The sequence below is a fragment of the Gilbertella persicaria genome, assembly GCF_025201335.1.
Source record: "Gilbertella persicaria strain CBS 190.32 chromosome Unknown B0P05scaffold_42, whole genome shotgun sequence".
NCBI lineage: Eukaryota > Fungi > Mucoromycota > Mucoromycetes > Mucorales > Choanephoraceae > Gilbertella > Gilbertella persicaria.
Window position 1 is genome coordinate 34304 of NW_026252003.1, and position 14113 is coordinate 48416.

General features: G+C 37.6%; 10 protein-coding genes across 10 annotated transcripts; 6 read left to right on the forward strand and 4 right to left on the reverse strand.

Moving 5' to 3' along the window:
* Nucleotides 1–11: 11 nt before the first annotated feature.
* On the reverse strand, nt 12–1279 carry B0P05DRAFT_476682 (COX15/CtaA family; the record flags this gene model as incomplete). The annotated part of the gene is made up of 3 exons (XM_051574919.1): nt 12–728; nt 782–968; nt 1014–1279. The coding sequence occupies 3 exons, from the start codon at nt 1277–1279 to the stop codon at nt 12–14; spliced, it is 1170 nt and encodes a 389-aa protein (XP_051431663.1).
* A 227-nt stretch (nt 1280–1506) lies between these two features.
* B0P05DRAFT_574215 (vacuolar protein sorting-associated) lies at nt 1507–2216 on the reverse strand (the record flags this gene model as incomplete). Its single annotated transcript, XM_051581551.1, has 4 exons — nt 1507–1788; nt 1832–1954; nt 1994–2096; nt 2137–2216. 4 exons carry the CDS (start codon nt 2214–2216, stop codon nt 1507–1509), a joined length of 588 nt encoding a protein of 195 aa, XP_051431664.1.
* Nucleotides 2217–3128: 912 nt separating this feature from the next.
* Nucleotides 3129–4462, reverse strand: B0P05DRAFT_476578 (pyridoxal phosphate-dependent transferase; the record flags this gene model as incomplete). The annotated part of the gene is made up of 4 exons (XM_051574912.1): nt 3129–3502; nt 3546–3770; nt 3819–4107; nt 4154–4462. The coding sequence occupies 4 exons, from the start codon at nt 4460–4462 to the stop codon at nt 3129–3131; spliced, it is 1197 nt and encodes a 398-aa protein (XP_051431665.1).
* Nucleotides 4463–4472: 10 nt separating this feature from the next.
* B0P05DRAFT_555155 (uncharacterized protein) lies at nt 4473–6785 on the reverse strand. Its single transcript, XM_051579757.1, has 9 exons — nt 6319–6785; nt 6215–6269; nt 6056–6150; nt 5911–5996; nt 5431–5868; nt 5307–5384; nt 5144–5241; nt 4904–5100; nt 4473–4859 (listed from the first exon to the last, which is right to left on the reverse strand). The coding sequence occupies exons 1-9, from the start codon at nt 6707–6709 to the stop codon at nt 4522–4524; spliced, it is 1776 nt and encodes a 591-aa protein (XP_051431666.1). The 5' UTR covers nt 6710–6785; the 3' UTR covers nt 4473–4521.
* Nucleotides 6786–7071: 286 nt separating this feature from the next.
* Nucleotides 7072–7808, forward strand: B0P05DRAFT_476717 (uncharacterized protein; the record flags this gene model as incomplete). Its single annotated transcript, XM_051574925.1, has 2 exons — nt 7072–7114; nt 7150–7808. 2 exons carry the CDS (start codon nt 7072–7074, stop codon nt 7806–7808), a joined length of 702 nt encoding a protein of 233 aa, XP_051431667.1.
* A 92-nt stretch (nt 7809–7900) lies between these two features.
* On the forward strand, nt 7901–8863 carry B0P05DRAFT_555163 (ribosomal protein L18e/L15P). Its single transcript, XM_051579758.1, has 4 exons — nt 7901–8062; nt 8107–8270; nt 8315–8468; nt 8509–8863. The coding sequence occupies exons 1-4, from the start codon at nt 7931–7933 to the stop codon at nt 8746–8748; spliced, it is 690 nt and encodes a 229-aa protein (XP_051431668.1). The 5' UTR covers nt 7901–7930; the 3' UTR covers nt 8749–8863.
* A 145-nt stretch (nt 8864–9008) lies between these two features.
* On the forward strand, nt 9009–10909 carry B0P05DRAFT_555166 (serine hydroxymethyltransferase). Its single transcript, XM_051579759.1, has 7 exons — nt 9009–9078; nt 9121–9255; nt 9300–9379; nt 9421–9621; nt 9665–9869; nt 9912–10107; nt 10168–10909. The coding sequence occupies exons 1-7, from the start codon at nt 9016–9018 to the stop codon at nt 10782–10784; spliced, it is 1497 nt and encodes a 498-aa protein (XP_051431669.1). The 5' UTR covers nt 9009–9015; the 3' UTR covers nt 10785–10909.
* A 7-nt stretch (nt 10910–10916) lies between these two features.
* Nucleotides 10917–11607, forward strand: B0P05DRAFT_555170 (uncharacterized protein). The gene has a single exon (XM_051579760.1). The coding sequence runs from the start codon at nt 10932–10934 to the stop codon at nt 11349–11351; it is 420 nt and encodes a 139-aa protein (XP_051431670.1). The 5' UTR covers nt 10917–10931; the 3' UTR covers nt 11352–11607.
* Nucleotides 11514–13180, forward strand: B0P05DRAFT_555174 (uncharacterized protein). Its single transcript, XM_051579761.1, has 4 exons — nt 11514–11924; nt 11972–12033; nt 12076–12306; nt 12384–13180. Exons 1-4 carry the CDS (start codon nt 11701–11703, stop codon nt 13088–13090), a joined length of 1224 nt encoding a protein of 407 aa, XP_051431671.1. The 5' UTR covers nt 11514–11700; the 3' UTR covers nt 13091–13180.
* Nucleotides 13155–13925, forward strand: B0P05DRAFT_555178 (bucentaur or craniofacial development-domain-containing protein). Its single transcript, XM_051579762.1, has 3 exons — nt 13155–13277; nt 13320–13465; nt 13561–13925. Exons 2-3 carry the CDS (start codon nt 13436–13438, stop codon nt 13855–13857), a joined length of 327 nt encoding a protein of 108 aa, XP_051431672.1. The 5' UTR covers nt 13155–13277; nt 13320–13435; the 3' UTR covers nt 13858–13925.
* Nucleotides 13926–14113: the final 188 nt, after the last annotated feature.

Genomic DNA, 14113 nt, shown 5'->3' on the forward strand with positions numbered 1-14113 from the left:
AAATGTTTTTATTACAAAGGAACACGACGTAAAGCATGAATTAACCAGAAATTCGATGTCAAGAGTGAAAGTGCACCTGCTTGATGAGCAGCAGCCAATTCAATAGGAACCATATAGACTAAAGTAGAGATACCTAAGCTGACTTGAACCACAACAGCACCCATCATAGTATTGACTGCCAAACGTACGTTCTTGGGCAAGGGTAAACGTCTTGACCAGAGCCACAAAGCTGTTGTCAAGGTAGCTGTGGTCTCTGCCAAGGTACGGTGGTCAAATTGGACAGTGGTAGGATTTTCGAGTAAGTTGCGCCATTTACCCTTATCGGTGGGTTTGACATAATGATCAGACCAGAGTTCAGCCTTGGGTGGTACAATGCCTTCACCCATCCAGGGGAACTCATTGTAGATCAAGCCTGCATCTAAACCTGCCACTAATCCACCTGACAAGACCGTCACTAACATCAAGGCACCCAAGCTATGAGTGGCGATACGGAATCGCTTCAAGACAGGGTTGTTGAGCATCTTGGCTGTCTCTAAGGGGAAAGTGCCATTGGCCAATTTGTTTTGGCGGATAATGTCAGCAGCCACAAAGATAGTGCTGCCATAAATAGCGATGGCTGTAGCCAAATGAGCTGTGAGACGGTATTGGCTTACGCGAGGTACAGCACCAGGTTCTTTCATCAATGCTTCATTTAAGCCTGATTTTACCATATACCAACCCATGAATCCCTACAAAATAATAATGCATGAGATTCTTATCAAGTCTATCATTTTGTTTTTACCTGGAAGCCAAGTAGACAAGTAATACCCAAGGTTTGTTTCATGACTCGCTTTGACATGTAACCCTTTTTAGCAAAGTATAAACCGGGCAAAATAAAACTCATACCAATGAAACGACCAATCATGCGATGAGACCATTCCCAGTAAAAGATATTCTTGAATTCATCCAATGTCATATGGCGATTCAGTCTTAAGGAAGCATGAGACATGACATATCAGAACTATACAACTTACAGTTTATATTCAGGGAATTGCTTGTATTTCTCAAATTCCTCCTGCCATTCTAGTTCGGAGCGAGGTGGTTTCATGCCTGAAATGACATTCCATTCAGTAATAGAAAGACCACTTTCAGTCAAGCGAGTCAGACCACCCACTACCACAATTGAAAAGACCATACCGGCATTAAAATAAAGCCAATAAGCAACAGCAGGTTTAGTGACAGCCTTTGTTGTTGTTGTACTAGCAAATCGTTGTGTCAAACTTGGTTTATAACTTGACATGCGATGCCAAGATGAATTCAAGGACTTATTGAATGTCATGAAGGATCGTTGCTGACAAGGACGAGTCAAATGTCCTACTCGAAGCAAGGATCTTCCAAGTGCTGTTCTGATCATTGTAAGAAAAACTGAAGAGAAAAAAAAAAAAGGAAGGTGGGTCGATTTATTTTCTTTTTTATAGGTCATACAGGGACCAGGGCTGAAATTTCGCAGTAATGTTTTTATTAGTATTATTCAACTTCTTTATGATCCCCACTGAGTAAACGATGAAATTCAGAATGAGATTGATCCATTTCAAATAAGAGTTGTCTTGCTTGTTCTTCTGTAATCTCATCACTTGCTTTCATTGAATGAAGCGTAATAAGCCATTGTCTGACTTTTTGTTTGCCTTCAAAATCGGGTGTCAATCCAGGTACTTTGTTGAGTGATTGGATTAAATCAGCTAAAATTGGATGTAATTCATCGACTGCATATCGATTTAACCTCAGTGTATCCATCAACGTAATAAAGTGCTATTGCTTATAAGTACATTATATATATTATCTTTTTACTTACCAATACAGTCTCTGCAATATATTTAGCAGATTTGCCTACTTCTTTTTGTTTGTCATCAATAGCATGTTCATAAGTAGCAGGCACACCAATCTTAAATCGATTCACTGCAGCAGGACAAGACAACTAACTGAATAAGTCATTTTGGAATGTTTATGGACTTACTTTATAGTCATTCATGAATGTCTCTAAATTGTCGACAGATTCTGATAAAAAGTTCATGGTTGTCTTGTATTTGGCAATCAAATTAGCACATTGAGGTGTATATCTAAAGAGATAAGCTACTCGCATCATGTATGATGACTTACTCTTCTGCTGTAATAGAGTCTCGAATAAAGGCTTTTTCCAAATGCTCCATCAGTACTATAATCGAATACAAATCAGCCATATTATCATACTTGTCTCTTTCTTTATTATTGGTGAATAATTTGACTTCCTATTCTGTAGTGTGAGTCTTTATGGATGTTTCATCTTTCTCCTACTTCATCTAGGTTTATGCCTACTTATATTTAATAACACGTCATTACATTACTATGTACACATACCTAGTGATCTATTCAAGTAATGAGGAGCGTATTGAGTATTGGTAGGTGATGTCATGAGGAAAAAAAAAAAGAGGAATTCGTTTATGTGTCTGATTTTAATAGCCGCATTATGCTTCATTTTCATTGGTTATCAAAACAAGCAAAAAGTAAAAAAAAAAAAAAAAAAAAAAAGGTAGAGCTCCCCTGGTTTCTTTTTATATATATCTATATACCATGAATAGTCCATTTCGACAAAATCAAGGCATGTCTCTTCAAGAGCAACAAACGATTCAAATGATGCAGGGTGCTTTTGAATCATGTGTTGTAAAGACAGCTATGTCTGGTGTGGCAGGTAAGTTTCCCTTTTTTTTTAAAAAAAAAAATAGAGTCTCATTCGTTGTGTAGGTTTTGGTATGGGTGCAGCATTTGGTTTGTTCATGTCTAGTTTTGAATATGCAGGTCCAATGACCAATGAAGATCTCGTCAAACAAACAACTAAAGAGCAAATGAAACATGCACTTAAAGATATGGGTACTCGATCTTATTCTATGGCCAAGAATTTTGGTCTTGTAGGCATGATCTATTCAGGATCAGAATGTTGTATTGAATCAGTAAGTCATTGAAAGCAACAACTCATAGCTCATTGTGTATAGTATCGTGCCAAAAATGATTTAGCAAACAGTGTGGCAGCAGGTGCATTCACAGGTGGTTTATTGGCTGCTAAAGCAGGCCCTCAAGCCATGGCATTAGGTGCAGGTGGTTTTGCTTTATTTTCATTAGCCATTGATTGGTATATGCGTCGAGATTAATAATAAACACACTGTCTGGAGTGCTTTGGCAACTCGCTTGAAATCATCCAGATCATTGTAGACTTGTGCACTAAGACGAGCGTACCATGTATGATTGTGTTGATAGACAGGAGCCATACAGTGATGATCATACAACAACTTGTCGATAAACAACTGAATCACTTCGTGCTCAGGGAGGTCGGTGGTCAATGGTAATCTGACATTGACCATGGCAAGCCCTGGGCTATAAAAAAGGTCAGTGCCGAGTATGTCAGCCACCAGATGTCCTCCTCGAACAGCCAAGTCATGACAATAAGCCATGATGGCTTCTTCTCCACCTATTGACTCTCTAAATGCAAGTGCTTTCTATTGTTAGAACTGGAAATGTTATCCCCAGTTTCTTACCTGCATTGATACACATGAAATTCGAGAAGTCGGCTGTACCTGGCCATGCAAATTCTAATTGAAATGACTTGTTGTAAGCAGAATTAATAATGGCAGGATGAATAAGCTGTTGATTTCTAAAGGGAACATAGAGAACAGCACATCCTCGAGGAGCATAGAGCCATTTATGACAATTGGTAATAAAGAAATCAGGATCCAAGTCAGAGAGATCAAGGGGGATGTGACCTAGGAAAACCATAAATAAACCATGAAGTGCTTTTCTCATTTATTTACCTATCGCATGAGCACCATCTACCATACTCAAGATATGGTATTGTTTGACAAGCTGAATAGCTTCTTTAAACGGAAACAAGACAGCAGGGACAGAACTGATTGCATCCATAAAGCAAACCTTGATAGGTCCATTCTGCAGGCTATTTTCATACTCAATAGTACGCTTGATCTTATCCAACACGTCTTGATCACACATGGGGTAAGCAAGGTCAATACGGACTAGATGGATCTTCTCAGCATCCTTAATAAACTCGAGTGTACTTTCAACTGAATTATAAGCAGTATTAAACTAGACAAAATGAGTCAAGTAGAATAGGCAATATTGGATAGTTTACATAGAGTATTTTATCACTTGGTTGTAAAGCAAGACTTCTAGCGACTGTATTAATACCCGTCATGGCATTAAACACAAACACAAGCTCTTGAGGGTTGACATGAACCAGATTGGCTATGGAAGCCTTATTGGCATCAAGTTCAGGAAACATGTCTCTTCTTAGCCAACGATCTGGATTCTGTTCTACTTTTTGACGTAATTCAGACAGTGTAGATAAAAGTGGTTTAGGCAATGCACCATAAGAACCATGGTTCAGTGGTGTATAGTCAGGTTCAAATAAGAACTGGTCTCTCACTTGTTTACCCAACATGAAAGAAAAAATGTAATTTATTTACAATCCAAGTACCAGCATGGAAAATCACCAGTGTGTTATGTACACGCCCTTTTTTTTTGAATTTCTTGTTCTGCACGCATAGTGCGCTGCTGAAGCCAAGTAGCGAAATTACCACATTTAAGAAACTGAGCATATAATTCCTTGGTAGGATCTGATGTTGAAGTACGTGTTTTGAATGTTGATTTAAAGGGTAATTGAGGACCATGTTCCTTGAGTGATTTCATGAATTGATCTGTTTGAAAGGGTTTTAGTCGAGTATTACCATGCGATAGATTGACGGGTATGAGCGTACTGAAATAACGATTCAGAGGCACAAGAAATTTCTCTGTTAAATCCACAAAATGTCGTTTAAGCATATTGTTTAATACCCAATCTATTGTGTTGGTTAGTTCAACAGAACGCATCCCTTGCTCTTACCTGGAGGTGAACCTCGAACAGATGCTTCTGTCAGCATCTTGACTAGTTCACGATCTCTGGCAATGACTGATTTTCGTTTTGAAGTGACACCTTGAACAAAATTAAACAACACATTTGATTTATTACCAAGACCAGGCTTTGATCTTGAAGTATGTGGATGTGGAATATGGGTTGGTATTAAGGTACCATCAGGTTTTCTGTTTGATTTAGTCAACTTATTTGTAATCTATGTGTGATTACCTTGGTTGTTGTCTGCCTACACGAACAATATTAGGCCAATGCTGAACAGCTGTATTAAAAAATGGATTGGTAACACCCAAAACAAGGCTTGATAATGGCTATAGAAAATAAGTCATGATGAGTTTATCTGCTTGCCTGCCATGTTTTTTTTTTTTTTTTTTACCTTATTCTTTGTCACAAAACTCTTAAAATCCGAATCTTGAATAGTGAAATAAGGTCTATAATCTCCACAATAATGTATCTAAAAAACAACCTGAGTCTATGGATACGTGAGAGAGAATACTTACAGGATGAATAAGATCGACAAGGGAAAGAACAGCTTCACTACACACACTTGGGTCGGGTGCAATGACCACAATGGGTTCAGCCAACAGCATAAGTTCCCAAAGCAACCAAACCTCTTTTAAAATATCTCTAAAATGATGATACAGCCCTCTGACGGGTAAAGAAGCCATGATCTGAAGATCAGGTTTGAATTTGTTCATATCAAACGGTGATGTCTCTAACAATTGAGGTTCTAAGGGTGTGGGTAAAGCCACTTGCAGTAATCGACCGAGAAAAGGTAGATCAAGCACACGATGCTCAGGAGGCATCCATTGAGCAATGTTCATGCAGGCAGCCTCGAGCATGGGTTGACCTGTATCGAAAAAAGCAGGACCAAGTATGGATACCATGCGTGAAAATAGCCCTACAAATGGATGTTGAGACAACAATACCAACGATTTCTAATAAGATGTCAGTCAGATGACTAATAAGCTTCATTTTACCTGAAAATAGCCACGTCGAATACTGGCATCTTTCTTTTGTCTAAAGAACACATAACCATATAAAAATCCTGCATCTGCAGTAGGCCCTAAACTCCTAAAATCAATCCTCCTATTTTTTTTTTTTTTTTTTTTTTTTATTTTTTACCTGAAGCAGCAAACTTGGAAGATGCTTTCACTCTAATATTAAAGACTTGGTCTCCTACTTCAAACACGTTGGAATCTGGAAATGCTGCAAAACAACTAAGAAATAGAGAGGATAAATACAACAAGATCAAGTACCCCTTTCCTTTGTTTGATTTCTTACATGTTTTTTTGTTCTGTACTAGTTAGATCAATAGGAGGATAAGCATAATCCAAGGCTATCCTGGTTAGTTTTTTGATGCATATACAATCAAAATATGATCTTACCTTGACCAATCTCCAGATCAAAATTGACTACACAGAAACCAACAAGCCATTTTTGAAGATGGCATAGATCCAAAGGTTCCAACATGAACATTTCATCTTTTTCAGTGATATCCAGTCCTGGTGAAATAGTAGGTGGTGAAGGTGTCCTATGGCGCAAGTCTGGATGAGATGCTGAATTACCGAGTCGATGACCAGGTGAATGCAGTATGGATGTAGAAAGTTGTTTTCGAATAGGATAGTCAAACACGTCCGACATATCAGTCTCAGTAGGTGCTTCATCGGATGAAGGTGAACTACTATAGAGCAATGAACTACTACTACGAATACCGTCTGTTTGATCGAGATGGCGTAGAATATTTATTTTTGGTATAGCAATCTCGCCTTCCATCATCAAAGAAATAAAAAGAAGAAAAAAAAAGCCCTAGGAAGAGAGAGAGAGAGAGAAAGCAAAAGAGAGAAAAAGTTGGTTCGTTTTAAAAGAGGGCATAAACTTGAATTTTGCGAGTATTTTAGTAATTTGTTATTGTGTGTGATTTTATAGGCTTTGTGATACATGAAATCAACATTTATAGGCATGGTTTCATGACAGCAGCATAAAATGATGCAACCTTGACAATGATCTTCTTTTTTTTTTTTTGCTTTTTTGTCATGTCAAGTAATTCATTCTCTATTTCATGGCCTATTGTTTTGGCTGCCATTCCTGCCTTAGGTGCATTTGTGGCTGGTAGTGCGGATATCTGGAGCGATTTTATTATGCTTTTATTGATTCTGTATTATGTCCATCAATGGATGACAGGTAAATATAGAATAATGATCTTTATTGACAAACAGTAGTGCCTTGGTCTTATTATGAAAGCGCTAAATCTCGACGTATATTATATCAACCCACGAACAGATCAGAACAAGAAAAACAAGTCAAGCTTCAGAAAGAACTTCGTTGCCATGAACTGATTGGCCTAATATGGGTACTGGTATCACCTGCAATGGCAGGCTATACATTACGCTATAGCCAATATTTACTTTCGAATGTGGATCATTATGTGAGTTCATTCAATATCACTGTGTTTGTCTTGGCTGCTTCAATTCGACCACTCAGTCATATCATAACAATGTTACATGAACGTACTTTATTCTTGCATTCAGAATCCATGGTCAAGGCAAGTCAAGTTGAATTACTAGAGGCCAAAGTAGATCAACTTGAGAAACAAGTGCATTTGTTACATCAACAGACAGTCAAAAGGCAACTGGAAGAGAGTGCAGATCTGGCAAAGGCATTGAAAAGAGCAGAGAGACGACAATCCTCGGTACAAGAACAATTGGCCATGATGGATACAAAAGTACGTGAAGTGGATGGTCGACTAGATCAACAGACCCATCCTACGCTAGTCCAATGGATGCTACTACCGTTTTACATACTCTTATGGGTAACAAGGTATATGACTATGTGGATATCTATACTCGAAAGCAAGAAAAAGAAGCATTTAGTATAGAGAATAAAAAAAGGTAGAAATAGCAGTCACATTTCCTATGGCTGAAATCAGTGGGTTGCCATTCTCGACCCTTGACTATTTTTTTCTTTTTTTTTTTTTTTGTCTTGTTATTATTCGAAAGAATGCTTCGTTCTACTCGATTATTGAATCAATCTACCACTTTATGTGTGAGAGCTCTTTCAACCGCTGTCCAACCACCCAAGACCCCTGTCAATCTTGGTCATCTTTCTGATAATGTGGGGGCTGTTTCTGAGGTAAATGAGACACATGGATGCATCATAGAACTTATGGTATACAGCGTACCCGTGTAGGTCGTGGTCCTGGCTATGGTAAGGGCAAGACTGCTGGTCGTGGTCATAAAGGTCAAAAGGCTCGTTCAGGCAATGGACAACCTGTGCCTTGGTTTGAAGGTGGTCAAACCCCTCTTGTGAGACGTTTACCTAAGCGTGGTTTCTACAACATGTAAATAAGGACTGAATATGTAGTTGTTTACTGACATTTTATAGTCATGGAAAGGATTATCAAGAATTGAATTTAGATCGTCTTGAGCACTGGATCCATACAGATCGTCTTGATGCTTCTCAACCTATTACCATGAAGCATTTGTTGGACAGTCGTTGCATACACAAGATTGAAGATGGTGTCAAATTACTGAGTGTTGTAAGTAACAAGTCTTCCTGTTTTAGGCTAATCATGATAGGGTGCTGAAACATTCTCTACACCCATCACTATTGAAGTCTCAAGAGCATCACAAAAGGCCATTGAAGCCATTGAAAAAGCAGGTGGAAAGATTGTTACTCGTTACTATAATGCTCTTGGTTTAAGATCACTTGTACACCCTGAAAAGTTTGCACAGATGCCCAAGTTGGCTGCACCATTACGAAAAGAAGATATCAAGTATTATTCTGATGCCAACAACAGAGGTTATTTAGCACAATAAATCAATGTACATACTTTATATATATATATTTTTTTTGTTGGAGATACAAGACAAAAACAAAACAAAACAAAAAGATGATAGATGTAGATCTACATCATTTTCTTAAAAAAAAAAATTACATACCTTTTAAAGTGATTTTTTTTGACGCGGTGGATTGACTCGGTGGAAGAAAATTCCCTTTTATAGCGTGTCTGTCCTTAAAAAAAAACAGCTGTATTTAAAGCAATTCTCTTTCTTTTGTTTTGTCTTTGTTTATTTTTCTTTATCATGCTTCGTTCATTCACTAATATCAGAGCTACTTCTTTACGTCTTCTTCGTCCCACATTGACTGTAAGTGCATTGTATAAAGACATGTTTGACTTAGCATAATAGCGTGGTTATGTGTTTCCTGCTGGTCAACAAGAATTCCTCAATCAAAGACTGGAGAAAATGGATCCAGAAATGTTTGATATTATCGAAAGAGAAAAGAAGAGACAACAAGAAAGTATTGATCTTATTCCTTCTGAAGTAAGTCTATGATTTGATGACTGACTTATTCACCATCAACCAAGAACTTTACTTCTCGAGCTGTCATGGATGCACTTGGTAGTGTGATGCAAAACAAGTATTCTGAAGGTTATCCAGGTGCCAGGTAAAATAGACCAAACTAGAAAGATGGGCTAATAGTCACAGATATTATGGTGGTAATGAATTCATTGACATGTCTGAAAACTTGTGTCGTCAAAGAGCTCTGGAAGCCTTTGAACTCGATCATCAAAAATGGGGTGTCAATGTCCAGCCTCTTTCTGGTGCTCCTGCTAACTTGTATGTATATGGTGCTCTCTTAAAACCTCATGAACGTATTATGGGTCTTGATCTTCCTCATGGTGGACAGTAAGTATACACTTTAGCTTAACCTCCCTAAAAAAAAAATCAGTTTGTCCCACGGCTATCAAATCCCAAACAAAAAGATTTCTCAAGTATCTGCTTATTTCGAAACATTGCCTTATCGTTTAGATGAAACTACAGGTCGTATTGATTATGACACTTTAGAAAAAAATGCTATGCTTTATCGTCCTAAAATCATTGTGGCTGGTGCCAGTGCTTATGCTCGTAATATTGACTATGCTAGAATGCGACAGGTAAAGAGACATGGATGGTTTGTGAGTACTGATATACTGTAGATTGCTGATCAATGTGGTGCTTATCTTATGGCAGACATTGCTCATATTTCAGGCTTGATTGCGGCAGGTGTCTTGCCTGGTCCATTTGAATATGCTGATGTTGTCACCACCACCACACACAAATCACTTCGTGGTCCTCGTGGTGCCATGATCTTCTTCCGTAAAGGTCTTCGTAGTGTAGATAAAAAGGGCAGAGGTAATAAACAGTCAAGTCAGGCAGGATTTATTAACACTATTCCCCCCCCCTCCCCTCCAGAAATCCATTATGATCTCGAAAACCCTATCAACCAATCTGTCTTTCCCGGTCACCAAGGAGGTCCTCACAACCACACCATCACTGCTTTATCCGTCGCTTTGAAACAAGTCAAATCTCCTTTATTCAAGGAATATCAAGAACAAGTCCTCAAGAACAATACTGCCTTTGCTGATCGTTTCAATCAACTCAAATACAATCTAGTGAGTGGTGGTACAGACAACCATCTGCTGCTTGTCGATCTCAAGTCAAAGGGTGTGGATGGTGCCCGTGTTGAGCGTGTGCTTGAGCTCGTCAATATTGCTGCTAACAAGAACACAGTACCTGGTGATAAGAGTGCCTTGATTCCTGGTGGTATTCGTATTGGTACACCAGCCATGACCAGTCGTGGCTTTAAGGAACATGATTTTATCAAAATTGCTGATTTTATTGACCGTGCTGTCAAGATCACACAAGAAGAAAAGGCTAAGGTGACTGGTAAGAAACTAGTGGATTTCAAGCACCATATTGGAGATGGTTTAGCTATTGAGTCAATTCAGACATTGAAAAAAGAAATTGCTGATTTTGCCTCTACTTTTCCTACTGTTGGCTTCTGGGAGTCTGAAATGAAATATCAATAAATAAACATGATAGACAAAAAAAGAGTATGTAAACAATGAACAATAACAATGGTTTTGTACTACCTTGTATGATACAAAATAAAGGGGAAGGCTTTTTCTTTCTTTTCTCTCTCTCTCTCTCTCTCTCTCTCTCTCTTTTGTTGTGTGATGAATACATTGAAAAAGGTCAAGAAACTGTTTAGTAAAGATAATCATGATGTGCCTATGATAAATAAAGTATCATTTCGATGTCGACGTATTCCAAACCCATTTCAACCAGTGTATGAAATAGAATGGCAACACCAATGGCTTCCACTGGATTCAACCACAAGCCAATACATTGAGCGTATGCGGCGAAAAGGGTTCTCAAGAGTGGCTATTCGAAATGATACTCGCCTTATACGCCTGATGAACAAAAAGAGTGAATTGGATATTTTATTGGAACTTTCATTGACTCCATTTAAACAAGCATCTTGGTGGACAATGGATCATGTTGGTGAGGCTTATTTGCCTGATTGGATGGAACACTACTCAGAGAAAGAAAAAGAGAGTTTGCAGTATACAATGCCTCCTCATATGTTGGAATAAATAATATACCCTTTTAGAATGCCCTGATAGCATAAACTTATCCAATTGAATGGTCACTTGTCTGACTTTGAATTGTATCATGACGCTGACTAGCATGTCTGTGAGTTCATCCGATCAATAAAAAGTAAGGGTGAGATAGCTGCATTTTGGTTATTGATTTCCTTTTTTTGTTTTTTTTTTTGTTGATGAATAGTAAGACTGACGTCAACATAACGCTTGATCTTAAAGACAGAAAGAAGGATGCTCTATCACTGACCAATTAAAACTCCGTCAAGATGCAATAAAACCATGAGCGTATTTGTTATTCTCTTTCTTTCTTTTTGTTATTTTTTCCTTATTATATTACACTATGGCATTAGGTTTTGGCAGCAAAAAGAAACAAGCCAATGAAGAAGAAACACCCACCACCAGTGATGTGGATCAACTCTCTATGAACAACTTTGATGCTAATGAGAAGGGTCAATTCAAAGAATTCAAAGAGTTTATCAAGACTGTCATTAGCTTTACAGGTGATCTCTCTTCTTTAACTTGCCCTGCTTTCTTTTTAAACGGCCTTTCTCTATTGGAATATGGGTAAGTCCCAATCCATGATGAATTTCAATACTGACGTCTACCACAAGTACTTATTGGGGTGATCATCCTGCTGCTTTTACAGCCATTAGTCAAGCACCTACACCAGAAGGTAAGTAAGATAGAATGGTGTTCATAACTCATGTATTTTAAGAACGATTGTTGGCTATTTCTCGTTGGTTCATGTCAACACTTTATGGTAGTTATGCTTCTCGTTGTACAGATGGAAAATATGAAAAGAAGCCTTACAACCCTATTTTGGGTGAAAAGTTCTTTTGTAAGATGGGTGATGCTACTTGTGTTTGTGAACAAGTGTGTCATCATCCACCCATCTCTGCTTTTTACCTTGAAGATGAAAAAGCAGGTGTTTCCTTGAATGGTCACAGTAAGTATATGGTGTTTGCTCATATGTTTATTATACTAACAATAACATCAACAAAAACAAAAAAAAAAAAAAAAAAGGTGGTCAAAAATCCAAATTTAAGGGTACTTCAATCAAGGTAGAACAAGTAGGCAGAGCTGTGTTGTATCTGAAGCAATTCGATGAACAATACATGATTGATTTTCCTGACTTGATGATTCGAGGTGTATTGACAGGCGGTTGCTTCATTGAACTGAGTGGTACTTGTACCATTGCAGGTTCAAACAACACAAAGGCTGTGATTGAATTTGTTCCTAAACCATGGTTCGGTGGTGAATATAACCATATCAAGGGCTCATTGTATATCGATAACAAACTCGCTTACGTACTCTCGGGCCGTTGGAGTCATCAGTCGTTTTATGCCAAGCCTCATTCGGATCAAAAAGAATTGTTGTTTGATGCAAAGGCTGAACCCATGGCAGAGCGTGTTACTGCGCCTGTAGAACAACAAGATGCGTATGAGACACATCGCGTATGGGGTCCTGTGACAAAGGCATTAGAAGAAAAGAACTTTAAGGCAGCCAATGCTGAAAAGACCAAGATTGAAGATTGGCAACGTAAAGTGCGTAAAGAGCGTGAAGAAAAGAGTGAAGTCTGGAGTCCTTCTTTGTTTGTGTTCCAAAAGGACACAGAGACAGATGATGTGTATCATCAAAAGAATGCTGAAATCAAGAAGCATATGGATTCTAAGCATCACTTGGACAATGGCGCTTGGACTTATAATAAATCACTACATATCAGTTCTTAATCTAATTTATCATCACAGTTACATAGAAACACACTTTTCTTTTTTTTCTTTTTTTAATAAACATTTCTCTTTTTTTTTTTTTCTCAATTATTTTTTTAAGCATCATGTCACTTTTAAAAGATTTGTACAATGATCCTGAATTAGAAGAAGACGAAGATGAAGAAGATGATCAAGACTTTGTACCAGAAGGTAGATTAAATTAAAAAAGAATTTCATTAACACACTGATTAGATGATAGTGAAGAAGATGATCATCACATTGAAGAAGAAAGTGATCATGAATCAACAAAAAGAGAAAACTACCTCAAACCAAGTAAAGTGATACTCATCTAATTGCTTGTCTTATATGTTCTTTATTTCTTATAGGGATGAGTCTGTAAAAAAGACAAGAATTGACGCTATCTGGAAAGAAATGAACGCGGCACCTTCTACAGCAACAAACAAGGAGAAAAAAGAAAAAGAAAAAAAAAGGAATCCAAGCAACAAGAAGAAGAAGAAAAAGTACTAGAGAAACCAAAGAAATCAACGCCCAAAAGACCTAAATCGAATCTATCATCGCTTGTCAGTAAATACAATATCAAAGAACCTAAAATGAATACGCTTGAAAAGAGTAAATTAGACTGGCAAGGCTTTGTAGACAAAGAAGGTATTCGAGATGAACTCAAGTATAAAAACAAGGACGGATACATGGAAAAAGTCGCTTTTCTTCAGCGTGTAGATGATCGCAGATTGGATCAATTGAAACAAGGACAAAAGAAGAAACAATAAAAATAAATGTAATGCTATAGTCAACTTTTCTTCTTATTGGATGCTTAAAAAAAAAAAAAAAAAAAAAAAAAAAAAAAAAGATAAAAGCCATTTGATAACTAGCATTAACATTTTGTAAGATATTTTCAAAATGAGCAAAGGTATTGTGTCTTTCTACTAAAATGAACACCGTTGTTGGTGTCACATAATAAATGTCATTTCCTGTTACAATGATGACAGCTTAAAATAACTTTGGACAAATTTGGTTCCTATTGCT